This window comes from Onychomys torridus, chromosome 1 (genome assembly GCF_903995425.1).
Source record: "Onychomys torridus chromosome 1, mOncTor1.1, whole genome shotgun sequence".
Lineage (NCBI taxonomy): Eukaryota > Metazoa > Chordata > Mammalia > Rodentia > Cricetidae > Onychomys > Onychomys torridus.
The window spans coordinates 117,384,058-117,397,664 of NC_050443.1; the positions used below are offsets into that span (position 1 = coordinate 117,384,058).

The following is a 13,607-nucleotide window of genomic DNA, read 5'->3' on the forward strand; positions in this document are numbered from 1 at the left end:
ACTCTGACCAGCAAGAAGGCCATTGCTGGATACAATCCCCTGGGCTACCAGAACCAGGAGGCGAAATGGCCCTCTGCTCTTTCTGTAGCATTGCGTCATTAGCAGAAAAAATGGGAAATAGCCTCAACCTGACTTCTTAGCAGAGGTAGCAGTCAGGGAAGCTAATGGACCACACTGCCCTGTGGACTGCTCTTTGCTTTCCTCCTCTCCTGGTCAGAGAGCCAGAATGGGCAAAGAAGATCCACAGCAGGACTTTGCAGTCCATGGCTAAAAGGGCCCTCCAGGACCTCATGGACCACCCTTGAGTCCAGGAAAAGCCTGTTTGGAACTGCAGAAGGATCATATATAAGATGAGTATTTTCCCAAGAGCCCTGCCACAGCAGCCAGGAGAGTAGGGGGCAGAGGACCACACATCTCCAGAGCTGTGGGGTGAGTATGGTGGGTCTCGGTTCACACAAGGATTCCGTCTCCTGTAAGCCTTGATGGTGCCGGAATGTGCTGGTGATCATAGCCAGATGCTCCAGCTCCTGTCCTGGACTTCCAGAAACATGCCACACACTTAGTTGTTTATAAACTTTAGTTGTTTACTAAAACACTGAAACTGAGAATATCCCTGGGAGCTAACAAGCAGGAGCTTAGGTGCTATACCCAGCAACAGCCATCTTCTCAGGACTAGGGATGGTGGACAGAAGGACAGACACCAGGCTGTGTCAAGGCTGGGGTGAGCTCCAGAAAGTGGGGAGAGAGCCCTGCATGGAGAGGAGCCTTAGAGGGGTAGAGCTCACCGTAGTGGCTCCAGACTCCAGGGTTTAGCTCACACGATGGCTTGGTGAGGCAGTCCGTACAGAACCAAGCCGAGAGCAGCGGGGTGTGACTCCAGGTGCTGAGGCTGCAGCTCAGAGAACATCTCTTCCTTGGAGGTCTGGGGAGCCACATCTGGGGGGCATAGGACATAAGCTGCCTCAGAACTCTCTGGCAGCAGCCCGAGTCCTGCCAGGATATCCAGCCTCTCACCAAGGGCATGATACCATGGGGAGGGGAGCATAGGAAGCAGGCTGGTGCTTCTGGCTTCAGGGGGCCATGAGTTCTCCCTGCAGCCTGACCACAGAAGCCTGACCACCTCCTACCTCCTGCCCTTTTCCCATTTACAGCAAAGCGACATGCTGGCCACTGTGTAGTGCAGACAGAGCGGGCAGAGTCATGCCCAGTCCTGTTTCTGGTTTGTTAGGAAGAAGTGGCAGATTTCATCACCCTTGCCCACCTCTCTGCTCTCTCTTCCTTTACTTGACTGCTCAGTCACTGTTCTCACTTATTCTCACAAATTCATTCATTCAAATACTAACAACTTCATTCATTCATTCCTCACTCTCACTCACTCTCACTCACTCACTCACTCACTCACTCACTCACCCACTTCATTCACCCCTCAACGTACTAATGTACTCACTAATACACGCACAAGTTCACACAGTCACTCCTCATTCATTTGTTTGTTTGCTCGCCCACTTACTCACTCCTCATTCACCCACTCAAACACATTTACACATCCAACTTTCCTCTTTTCCCTGGCAACTACATCCCAGGCACTGGGGAGTGCAAGATTGTTCAAAAGTTAATCTCCTACAGAGTTGTATTGAATGTATTTCAGATTTCTCAATTTTAAACTCTCCCGGGATAAATCTTTGTGAGTTATGGTACATTTTCACTTTAGTGTATTGCTAAATGCAATTAGCTGGAGTTTTATCTGGTCTTTTTTTTTACTCTAGTATCCACACGTGAAATTTATTTGCAGATTCTTCCACTGCAGCTGGCGCATCTTGGCACGAGGTTTGTTTGAAGGATGGGAGGGTGGAGTTTGTCTCATCTAGAACAGCCAACATCCTGCAGCCCTCCCTGAAGCTTTACTCCCTAGGCTAGAGCCTGTCAGAAATTTTCCTGGGTTGGGAGATGCAAGCAGGGTGAGCCTCCTGGCACTAGCTTGTTCCTTTTCCTGGATGTTTTCTTGTCTTGGCTCAGGAAGACCAGGTGGCTGCATGGGGCCCATGGACTGGGTAGTCTAGGTGGTTGACTCCCCAAAGTCCTCTCTCTGGGCAGAGGGAAAGTGTAGGGACCACCCAGATCTCCCATCTTTTCATAGAGAGTACAGCTGAGCTCTTTGGCTTACTTTCCCATCTGCCCCCTACCCCCCCCCACCCCCGTCTCTCTTTCTCTGTATGGTGGGCTAGAGGCTGGGCTCCTCCATGCTCCTGTTCAGCTCCAGCTCACCCAGAGGCTGAGCAGACTAGGTTGACTTCTCCACAAGGACAATGCATATTGGCTCAGGCACTCCCCATCCCTTCCTCCCTCCCTCCCTCTCCCTCTTCTTTTCTCTCTTGAAGTGGGGGAACATCTTATCCCTGGGGGCAACTGGGTGCAATGTAACCTAGGGTGACTTATGCAGACAAGCAAATGGTTGGGCAGTCTCTACCTTACCTGGGTTAACTGTTTCGTTGCCTATCCTCTGAATGAGACGAACAGTTTTCCCAAGTGGCTTGCCAAATGCTAACAGGTCTAAGGGGGAGAAAAGTCCCTTCAGGTGGGCTGTGCACATCCTTGGCAGGCTTCTTGCAAAAGCCCAAGGAGACTTTGGGATAGCCAGTGTGCCCACTCACTCTCCCACAGGATGGTGGCCCTCAGCGCATTGTCTTGCAGCAGCGTGGGCCACTGGTTAGCCACAATGCTCTCAACCCCCACCAGGCTCAGAAGGATGGCAGTCTTGATCGGCTTCTCCAAGGACCGCTGTGATGCACTGTGGGGATACATGGACTGGCACCAAAGAGCTGATGGCCCTCACCCTCTCCTTCCTACACCAGCTGTTAGAATGCATGTGTGGACCAGGGCTTTTATGGTTCTGAATCTCGCCCACAAAAGTTACATGTCATTTAACAGAAAATAGCATTTTTGAGTATTGTCAAGTCCATCTGGTGGCAGCTCCCAGCCCTAGCATGGAGCCTGCCAACAGTGGGAGTTGGTACCATGAGGTGGAAGGTGCTGGCCAGCCAGCTCTGGTAGCCCATCTGGGGTGAGCTGTACCAGCACTTCTTCATAATACCCCCTTCCCCACCCCTCATTGATGACACAAGGACACTAAGTACCTCTTGTTCTCTGAAGACTCTACCTTCCGCTTCCTGCTCTCAGGGGATCTTGTCAAGCCTAGCAGGACCATCATCTGGCATTCTGTAGGACACAGTGAGGCTCCTCAGTGGTCATCCACACCATTAGCAGATCCCCATGGGAGCTGCACTCTGACTAATCAGCCCGAGGCTTGGACTTTCAATAGGTTCTTTTCAGGTACCCATGAAAAGGAAATGGGAACAAGCCTACTCAGGGCCACCTCTAATTCTTCCTAGCATGGGTGGCTCTGCTCCCTCATCACTTATGGAAGCTTCTGGCATTCCATACTGGTGTGGAGAGAGAGACAGAGATGGGGGGAAGGAGAGAGAGAGAGACAGAGACACAGAGAGACGGAGAGAACTTCAGTGCTAACCTGGGGTGTGGTGTGTTATGAGAAGCTGGCCCCAAAGAGAGGCTGGCAAAGGTACCATGTGCACTATTAGAGGGCTTTGGGTGCTGACCAAGCTTACTACCCCCCAGTTTTCAAGGATTTCTGAGATGTGATATGGTCACAAGTACTTAGGTGTGAGTGGGCCACCCTAGACAGGCATGCTCATTGCAACAGGTGGCAGAGTGTGTGGCCTTGGTGTGACTATCTACAGGACCGACATGGACACAGAGGTGAAGGTTGTTCTTGTCCCTGAGCCCTGAGATGGGCTTTGGCAACTGTCCCCACAGGGAAAATGTCCATCTGTGAGGGGACATGGCCTCCTGGGGACAGTAGACACCAGGAAGAATGGCCACTTTTGTACATGACTCATGTGTCTCCTACTTTATGACATGTCACTGAGAATTAGTTCTTCTAAGAGGGCTTTGTCCATCACTGGGACAAGGAATGTTCTCTGGGTGTCTCTGATGATGGAAGGTCTGCTCACTCCACTCATGTAAGACTAGTGCATGGCCAAGGCTACCAAGAGTTGGAAGTAGACCTGGTCAGCATGTGGCCATGGTGGACACGGGTGCCCTGGTGTGGAAAGAGCATCCAGGCAGTTGCTATATAACCCTGAAAGGGGCCATATGCCTCACGAGGGAGGAAGGACCATCTCTGAGGTCCTGAAAAGGCTCACCCATTGGCTGCTCATGATGGCTGGCCCTGAGCAGCCCAGCAAAAGCAGCCTCCTGTGAGTGGGAAAAAGACCCTGGAGCATCGGGAAGGAATGTGGACACACCAGAGGGGCCTATGGACATGTTGCTGAGACAGCTGTGGACCACAAAGACCAGCTCATTGCCACACATTCTCCATATGTCTGAGCACCAAGCCTGGAGTCCTGTAGTGCTATATGTTGTCAGTGCTGTGTTAGCACCGCCCTCCTGGAAAGGAGCCTGCAAGCACACTGTACTCAGCACATCACCAGGTACTGCATCCTCTACCTGGCCTCTGAACCCCTTCAGTCCCTGGATGCCTGGGTATAGCACTTCTCAGGCTCACTGGCCTCCTGGGCCTGTTGTTAATAGGCACCCAGAGATAACAAGGCTCCCCAAACACCCACGTTCAAACTGGAAGGGTTCTGGGACTTCTCAGCCCAGCCATAGGAGGTGACACCCCACAACTGGCTCTCATTTGTGGGGGTCTGGAGATCTGAACAGGGGTCCTCTGCATATAGGGAGGTGCTGAGGGCAGCCAGGAGGGTTAGTGGCCCTGTGGCTGCCAGACCATTGTTGGAAAGAGTGCAGGGACAGTTTCAGGTAGGTAGAGGACAGGCTAGGGCAGGGCTCTATGCCTTCCTGAAAGCACCACAAGCCTTGGACTCTGGATCAAGAACAGCAGCCAAGCTCTTCTCCCCGAGGCTTCACTTGTGTTTGCCCTGGCTGAGGCTGTTGACAGGGGAGGGGCCTTACCTTGTAGATCCATGGCTACCAGTCTTTCCACTACCAGGTGGGACAGAAAGCCCTCCATCCCATAGAAGAAAAATCCTCTGCAGCTGTCCAGTATCTGCTCCCAGTCAGTCTGGCTGCACAGGGTGAAAACATCGGTAGGTGAGACCACACATCCAGGCTAGGCACATGCATCTGCAACCCCCTCCTCCAGATGTTTGTCCAGTAGGGAATGTCCTCTGCCACTCACACAAGACCCTTTATACTGCTGTGGGGCCCAAATGATTTTTGTTTTTCTAGTGTATAGCTTGCCTCGGATGGACTTCTCCACAAAGAATGGTATTCTATGGTCAAAGACACATCTCAAGCCAGAAGGGCTGGCTCTGGGAAGTACTATAGTACCTCTAATATGGGAGAAGGGAACTAGGTAGAGCTTTTGTCACCCTCCATGTCCTACCTCCACCAGCTCTGCTGTCTGTACTCTACCCCAGCCCTGCACAGGTTTGCTCCTGCACCCCTACACCAGCTAGCTAGGCTCCCCCTGCCCCAGTGGCATACACATTAAGGGACAGGAATCACAGAATGCATGCCCACAGGGGCCAGTGACATGGAACTACCTGACCCTATGCTAATAGTATACCTTCTTTGGTTGTTTTGGCCTGAAGAGTACCTGAGGTCAGCTGGGGTAGATCATGTGTGGGCGAGTGACCCTGGGATTATAACAGCTTCCCTTGCCTAGTGCTTTGCTGGGGCTCTACAGGACATACAGATCCATCCAGCAGGGAAGGTGCTACATGAGGGCACCAGCCTCTCTAGCCAGCTTTTGGAGACCCAGGTCCCAACCTTGGAAAGTGGTAGCTTCCCAGATGCCCCATCCAACGTGCAGTGTACGAGTCCCGGAACTTATCCAAGATCTCCTGGGTTATGGAGACAGGACTGAACACATCTGCAGGAAGAATTGAGAAGAGACAGGCTGTGGCTTCCTCATGAGAGCATGGGGGAGGGGCCCTGTGCCACTGGGATGGGACAGAGGCTGGGGAGGAGTGAGGTTTAAGCACAGGTGGGAATGCTGGTGCCTTGCCTTTCCTCTTTAGATGGAGGAACTGGCTGAGGAGGATAAGCATTAGGAAGAGAAGGCGGGGGAGGGAAGAAGAGAAGGAGGAGGAAGCCCCAAAGAATTGAGAATGGCAAGGTGGTCAGCTTGTGTTCAGACCCAAAACTCCAAGGCTACTTGAGGCGATTTCCATATACCCGTGAGAGCAGTTGGCACAAGGCCTGGGAGGCTTTGGCCTACATGCCAAGAGCTCATGTGATGTTCTCACCTTTGCTGTCGGCCTCCTCATAAGGGTCCACGATAACTGGGTCTGAGTCAAGGGCAAACAAGAACCAAAGTAGAGTCCTGGGGACTGTGAGCACCCACTCCCAAAGGATACACTTGATAGTGTCCGAGTCGATGAGGACGCATTCGGGTGGGATGACCCTGATCACGGTGCTCTGCAACACAGATAGAGGTGTCAACACTTGGGGCCACCAGCTGGGCCTCGGCAGACCTGGTGGGCCTTACCGAGCTCAAGCTGAGAGGAGCAAGGGGCCCTTGGCTCCCACCCACCTACCTTCAGGCCTTTCTTTCCTGGGCTTTTCTTCTTGATATCCTTGCTTTTGACCTCTTTCTTCACACTGCCTTCTGTGGGGGGCAATGACAAATGTGACAAGTGTGATGTGTCAGCAGGCATACAGCACCATGAAGGCGCTGGGTGCTGCTCAGGTCAATTCTGAGTTTTGTGAATCTGCAGTGGTGAGAACAATAGATTTTAATTTTTGCCGTGTCGAAACACAAAGCTTCATAGGCCCAAGAAAATCTCCAGGAATGACCAGCCCCCCCCCCCCCCAGGCTTTGGGGCACCCTTTTCTGACCACTGATATCTCACACAAGGAACTCAGCAGAATACCTGTAGTATTTGGGCCCCTGATGGCTCCAGGATCTCTGTATATAGACTTATAGCCTGTGTCTTTTCTATGTTAGCTTTCCCCAGTGAGCAAGTCTTTTCTGGAGGCTTCATGTGGCTGGCTCCATACCTCACTGAGACCATCTTCTCCCTTTTCCAACCTGTTCCTTCCACTCATTTCCCTGCCTTCCAGGGTGGGACTTCCATAGGGAGTGCAGCTGAGGCAGACATGGCTCTCTTCCACCCTCATGTTGCCAAGGACACTTCTCAGGGACACACTAAGAAGGTACTTGGAGCTGATGGACTGTCTATCAGAGTCAGGCCTGGCCTTTGCACAGGCCCTCAGATACATCTCAGTCTTGCATTTCCCGAGGCCTTTATTCTTACCAAGCAGCTACTTATTTGCTTTCTGAGTGGAAACCAATTGGCACTTTCCAGAATTTTCCAGAAATGAAGGCATCTGCTGTGTGCCCTCTTTTGAGTCTTTCCCTGGGTACAATCTCCTCACTGATGATAATGTTCCCATGTGCCATCCATTCAAATGACTGTCAAGTGGCTGTTCAGTTGTGGGGAGCAGAGGAAGAACTTAATAAATGTGTGCTGTTGACATGGGCATGGTCATGGGAAAACGGCAAATGCCCTATACACCAAGGAAAGAAATGACTAATCCTCTGGTCCATTGTGGATGTTGGTAGTGTGTTAAGAAAATGTCCACCATGGCTTTCTCCCCCCCGCCAGGAATTCACAGTCTGAGGACTGCTCCCTACTACTACTTCTACCAGGATTAGCTTATTTGTTTAGCTCTATATAATAATTTTGCCTCCTTGTTTATCTATCTGTAATAACCACACCTCTTTGTCCAGCTGTTGCAATAGCCCTGCCTCTCTGTTCAACTGTATATAATAAACATGCTGTGCTTCCTGTATGGTCCTGTGGCTTCTCCATCAGGCAGCCCAGCCCACCCAATCTCAGCCTCTCTGTCTCTCTGTCCTTCTATGTCTCTCTGTCTCTCGGTCTCTCTGCCTCTTCCTCTCTCCCTCTCTGCCACCCCTGTGTGTGTGTGTGTGTGTGTGTGTGTGTGTGTGTGTGTGTGTGTGTTCATATCATCATTCCCTCACCCGTACCAGCCAAAATAAATCCCTAAAACTGCAAGGACATGTTTTAAACATGAGTGTTTTAGTTCAGCGGCTTTCAGATTTGGGCTGTCATGGGGAGTTGTACAATCTAAATGTTTTTATGTCTAAGCATGCCTTCTCAGCTCTTGTATAAAGACCTGGGAGAGGGTGCATGGGTCACCTGTGGGCCAGTGTGTAACTTTTTATGACCCCCCCAGCCCTTTCCCAGGGTGGTTCTCCTGTGTGCTATCCCCACCAACAGCAGCATTCCCATCAATGGTGGGCAAGCATGTTCCTCTACATCTTCCCTACTATTTGGAATGGTGGAACTTTTAATTTAATTACTTATTTAAAGTATTTCATCATTCCTCTTTTACTTGAATTAGTGATGCTTGGCACGTGGTAGGCTACTCTGAAGCATGCATGCACTGCCGACTAGTGGAGCCGAGCCTGCCAAACAGTCACCACATGCTCCCATTGTTGCTGCTTGGCAAAATCACCTAAACTCTACTCTTCGCCACTTTCAAAAAGAAAAAAGAAAAACATGGCATTGCACTGGCCGCTGTCACCATGTCACTCAACTGAGCTCTCAAACTTCTTCCTCCAACTAGGATTTTGTGCCCTTGGCCAGCAGCTAGCTCCCTGCTGCCAGCCCCTGCCTACCCCTTTTCTCTCTGCTTTGGAGTTGAACCTTATAACCTTCCCAGTGTGAGTGACATGGTGTACGCTTATTGTCTGTGCCTGGTACAATGTCCTCCAGGCTCCTTCATGTTGTCTTAAAGCAAGACCTCCTCCTTTTCCACGACTGAATAGTGCTCTATTGTGTAGATATGGCCCATCTTCTATAACCATCCACCCAGTGATGGACACTTAGGCTGCTGTCAATGGGGATGCCACAGGTATGGGAGAACAAGTGTTCCATCACCCAGCTGATTGCATTTCCTCTGATGGACACCCACTGCATATAGCCATCAGCCCCAAACTGCTCATCTGTTGATCCATGAAGGCCCCTAGTCCTCACCCTCCACACCAACCTGTTTAACTGCAGTCATCCTCCTAGATGTACAAAAAATAGATTTTTTAAATAAAAAAAAAAGTTATCTCCCCTTGCTCCATGGCTTGTTTCTTTCTCTGATCTCTGGGTTCACCAATTGCTGGCCTCGCTTCTGCTGGCCTCCATGGGTTCTTCTGTAGGCCTTTTAAAGCAGTTGTTACTTCTTGCTATGTTGTCCCCAAGTTTCTCAGGTTTCTCTCCAGGCTCCAAGCTCCATGTCTTGAGTCCAGGAGCCTCCTGGGCTGTTCTTGCCCGTGTTTGAGCCACAAGACTCTAAGAAGCACCTGGGTCATGTGTGGTGGTTTGGAAGAAAATGGCCCCCAAAGGAAGTGGCACTATTATGAATTGTGGCCTCGTGAAATAGGTGTGGTCTTGTTTGGGAAAGTGTGTCACTGTGGAGGGGGGCTTTGAGGTCTCATATATGCTCAAGATACCACCCAATAAATATCTCAGACCACTTCCTATTGCCTACTGGTTAAGATGTAGGAATCTAAGCTCCTTCTCCAGCACCATGTCTGCCTACACATTACCATTTAATATCATAATGATAATGGATTAAACCTCTGGAAATGTAAGTCACCCCCATTAAATATTTTTTCCTTTATAAGAGTTGCCATGGTCATGATGTCTCTTCACAGCAATAGAAACCTTAACTAAGACACCATGTATCTCCCCTTTTCTTTTTTTTGGGGGGGGAGGGCATGTCCTGGATTGATTGGTACCTTGCTTCCTCTTTTCTAGTTTCTTGTCATCTTGGATGGAAGAATGTGGCTCGTATTATTTTATCTGGAGTAGCAGCAGAAGTCTAATTGATTTTTAACTTAATTTGGTGTTTATTGATCACTGAATGCTTTTCTATTTTTGCAGTCCTGGGTTCAGGCTGGGTGAATGCTCTGTCATTGAGCTATATTTTCAACTTCATATGGTATATATTGACGGTCAATATGTATTACAAAGTGCCAGCATGTCCTAGGAACAGTTTGAACTTTCACAGACTGGAGTATCTTACAATGTCACAGGTGATGGTCCCCAAATCCTTGTTTTCTATCTTGCCCAGGCCAGACTGAGGATCTGCCTTCCCTCCCTGCCCCTCAACATCTAGCCAAATGATTCTGGCTGTCAGATTCTAACCCTGTTAGATTAGCAGGGTTCTTCTTTGCTGTGGTGTCAACACACCCATGAAACACAGGTTCACGTATCTATTCTGGAAATGGTTTTGAGTGAATAAGGGCCAAGGAAAGTGTTAAAACACTTGTTTTCAGTGCTGGGTATGGAACCCAGGGCCACGGAGCAAGGGTACATGCTAGCCAAGCATTTCACACTGGGCTGCACCCCTAGTGACTTGCTCCCCACCCTTTGACAGGAGTTAACAATGTTTCCTCTGAAACGTAATTTTAAAATTCCCATTTTATTTATTTGTTTATTTTGGTTTTTTGAGACAGGGTTTCTCTGTGTCATTTTAGTGCCTGTCCTGGATCTCGCTCTGTAGACCAGGCTGGCCTTGAACTCACAGAGACCTTCCTGGCTCTGCCTCCCGAGTGCTGGGGTTAAAGGCGTGCGCCACCGCTGCTCGGCCTAAAAATTCCTATTTTAAAATGAAGCGTTACTGTGGCTGAGGCACTACCTACCTAGCTCCTCCTTATGGAGACGGTTCCACAGCATCTGGAGAGAAAACTCTCTTGACAGGGAGGTGACCTGGTCGAACGCGGAGAGCCCCTCCAGGGGCAACTCTAGAAGGAGCCTGTCTGCGATCAGGATCATGTACTCAGGGTTGGGCTGCGCTGTGGAACGGGAAGAGCAGCAGCTCAAACATGAGGAGAGGCCAGCTCTGGGGACAGGACAGACCCTGGAGCTCGGGCTTCGCTTTGTCACTCCAAGACCTGAGTCTGTGGCTGGGTGACTGGCCTGGTGGCAGCTGTCCCTGGCCTGGAGATAGGAGGGAAAAGTGTGCCCCCCCCCCATGGGTCCTTCAGAGAGCCCTGGGAGGAAGGCTCACTCTCATGACCTGACTGGTAGCCTCTCTCTGCCCATAGATGTGGGCCACTGACTGATGAGGTCCTGCCATTCTGCCTGCAGTTATGCTGGTACCCAGAGACGAGGCCGCAGACACTGCGACTGTATTTTCTTAATTTTCACAACCAGAACAGGCTTGCCTGAAACCCAGCAGTGACTCTTCTTTTCTGTTGTTAGTCCTGGGAGTTTAACGCAGGGCGGGGACTCAGCTCAGGAGAGAGGTCTCTCTCGGGGGGTGGGCAGCCTGCCCACAAAGTGTGAGACCTGCGCTCACTTCCCTAGTCGCTGCTGCAATAATTCTTTTTTTTGGCGGGCGGGGGGGGGGGGTTTCGAGACAGGGTTTCTCTGTGTAGCTTTGTGCCTTTCCTGGAACTCACTTGGTAGCCCAGGCTGGCCTCAAACTCACAGAGATCTGCCTGGCTCTGCCTCCCGAGTGCTGGGATTAAAGGCATGTGCCACCACCGCCTGACTAATAATGAATTTGGTTTTTGGTTTTTGGTTTTTGGTTTTTGGTTTTTGGTTTTTTTGGAGGGGAGGTTTGAAACAGGGTTTCTCTGTGTTGCTTTGTGTCTTTCCTGGATCTTGCTCAGTAGATCAGGCTGGCCTTGAACTCACAAAGATCTGCCTGCCTCGCTGCAATAATTCTGAACAGCCTCCCCTCCCCCCAGTTTAGGCCTGACCCATCTGCAAATTGCAGGTCTTCTGGCGCTGGTTATGTCTGGGTCATGGCAATATGGCCAGCTTGACTTGGGAGAAGGCTTGTGAGGTTTTGGGGGAGGGGGCAGGGGAAGCAGCCATCCCCTTGGCCATCTGTCAATAATTCCTTGTGGGGACAGAAAAGCAGACAACACTTAAGACGGGAAATTGCATTTTAAAAGAGAGGTTAGCAAAATCAAAGAAGTAGCCAAGATGGCACCCACCTGACCTTCCTGCCAGGAGTCATGCATCAAGAGCATCCTCCCACTCATGCCAGTGGGAATAAAAGCTGCAGGCTTATGCTAAAAGTACCCATGGGCCAGGTGGTGGTGGTGCACACCTTTAGTCCCAGCACTTGGGAGGCAGAGGCACGCAGATATCTGTGAGTTCGAGGCCAGCCTAGTCTACAGAGCGAGATCCAGGACAGGCGCAAAGCTGCACAGAGACACCCTGTCTAAAAAACAAAACAAAACAAAACAAAACAAAAAACAAACAAACAAAACAACAACAACAACAAAATTACCCATGGACAATACCACTAGCAGAGACCACATATGGGTACCAAGTGGATGCGACAGAGTCCCTTTCTGTAGCTCCCTCTGCTGAGCTCCCTAAGGCAGGGCGACAATGCCCATCTTTCCCAGAAACATCAGCAGACTGTCACCCGAGCCTCCTCCTCCCACCTGGCCATGGTAGTGACAGCTAGGTACAGCACCACCGCTCTTGCTTATGGGCACTGTGTGTGTCAAGAATTGACAATTTGCCCAGAAAGGGCAGGATGGCTCTGCTGTTCGATAAAGCCTTTCAGTGAGCTGTCGGTCTCAGTGCCCGGAACCTTCTAGGCAGGGGGTCTCAACCTGTGACTTGCAAGCCCTTTGGGTACCAAACGATTCTTTTACAGGGGTTGCCTAAGATCATCGGAAAACACAGATATTTACATTCTAATTCATAATAGCAGCAACATTACAGTTATGAAAGTAGCAATGAAAATCATTGTATGGTCGGGGGTCACCACAGCGTGAGGTCATAGCACTAGGAAGGTTGAGATCTAGGGCCTTTTATCTAGCCTGCTGTGATTGTGTACCGGGGACCTCAAGGGACCCTGTGCAGCACTCAGGTGTGGGACTTGTTTGGAGATGGAACCACGAGTCCTGACCCACCTAGGTTTTTCCTGGTGGGAGGGTGAGTCCTCACGCAAGCTCCTGAGGTACCAGCAGTGACCTGCCGATCCGTTCCTGCCACTCACCTAAAGGGAGAGACGGCTTCCTTTCCTTCTCTTTGCCTTTGTGTTTCCCTGTATCAGCCATAGGCACTGGCACCTGTGTTCTGAAATTCAGAGTGACTGTGTTCAGACTTTAGGAAGCATAGGGAAATACTCAAAGACGATGAGAAGCACCACTCAGCCTGTCCCTTGGCCAATGATCGCTACTTAGTTTTGTTTTTTACAGACATAGTCTCACTATGTAGCTCTCGCAGGTCCACAACTCTATGTAAATCAGGCTGGCCTCAAACTCACAGAGATCCTCCTGCCTCTGCCTCCTGAGTGCTGGGATTAAAGACATGTGCTACCATACCCAGCAATCATTGAGGGCCATCTCTATACCAGAGGAATTTCAGAGTGTCAACGATAGGGCCCTCAGAGTGGCCTCATAATGCTGGAGAAGAATGCCACCTCCACCTTCCATCCGCCCTTCTTTTCTTCCAAAATGAATGCCAGAGGCCGAATCCTGGGGACTTGCTAATTCTCCCACACCACACTCAGACCAGGGGGTCACTGGGGCAGGGACAACAGCAGCAGCTAAATTCCTGCCTACA

At 50.5% G+C, this 13,607-nt stretch overlaps 1 protein-coding gene across 1 annotated transcript in view; it reads right to left on the minus strand.

The window, feature by feature from the left end:
* Positions 1-563: 563 nt before the first annotated feature.
* Positions 564-13,607, minus strand: part of Cfap46 (cilia and flagella associated protein 46) — an 89,612-nt gene continuing 76,568 nt past the window's right edge. Inside the window, 11 exon segments of the mRNA XM_036177633.1 lie at positions 564-936; positions 2,473-2,550; positions 2,652-2,788; positions 3,135-3,216; positions 4,993-5,105; positions 5,812-5,914; positions 6,291-6,326; positions 6,402-6,462; positions 6,582-6,652; positions 10,712-10,864; positions 13,039-13,118. Of these exon segments, the coding sequence (XP_036033526.1) occupies positions 815-936; positions 2,473-2,550; positions 2,652-2,788; positions 3,135-3,216; positions 4,993-5,105; positions 5,812-5,914; positions 6,291-6,326; positions 6,402-6,462; positions 6,582-6,652; positions 10,712-10,864; positions 13,039-13,118 (1,036 nt within the window). The 3' untranslated portion in view covers positions 564-814.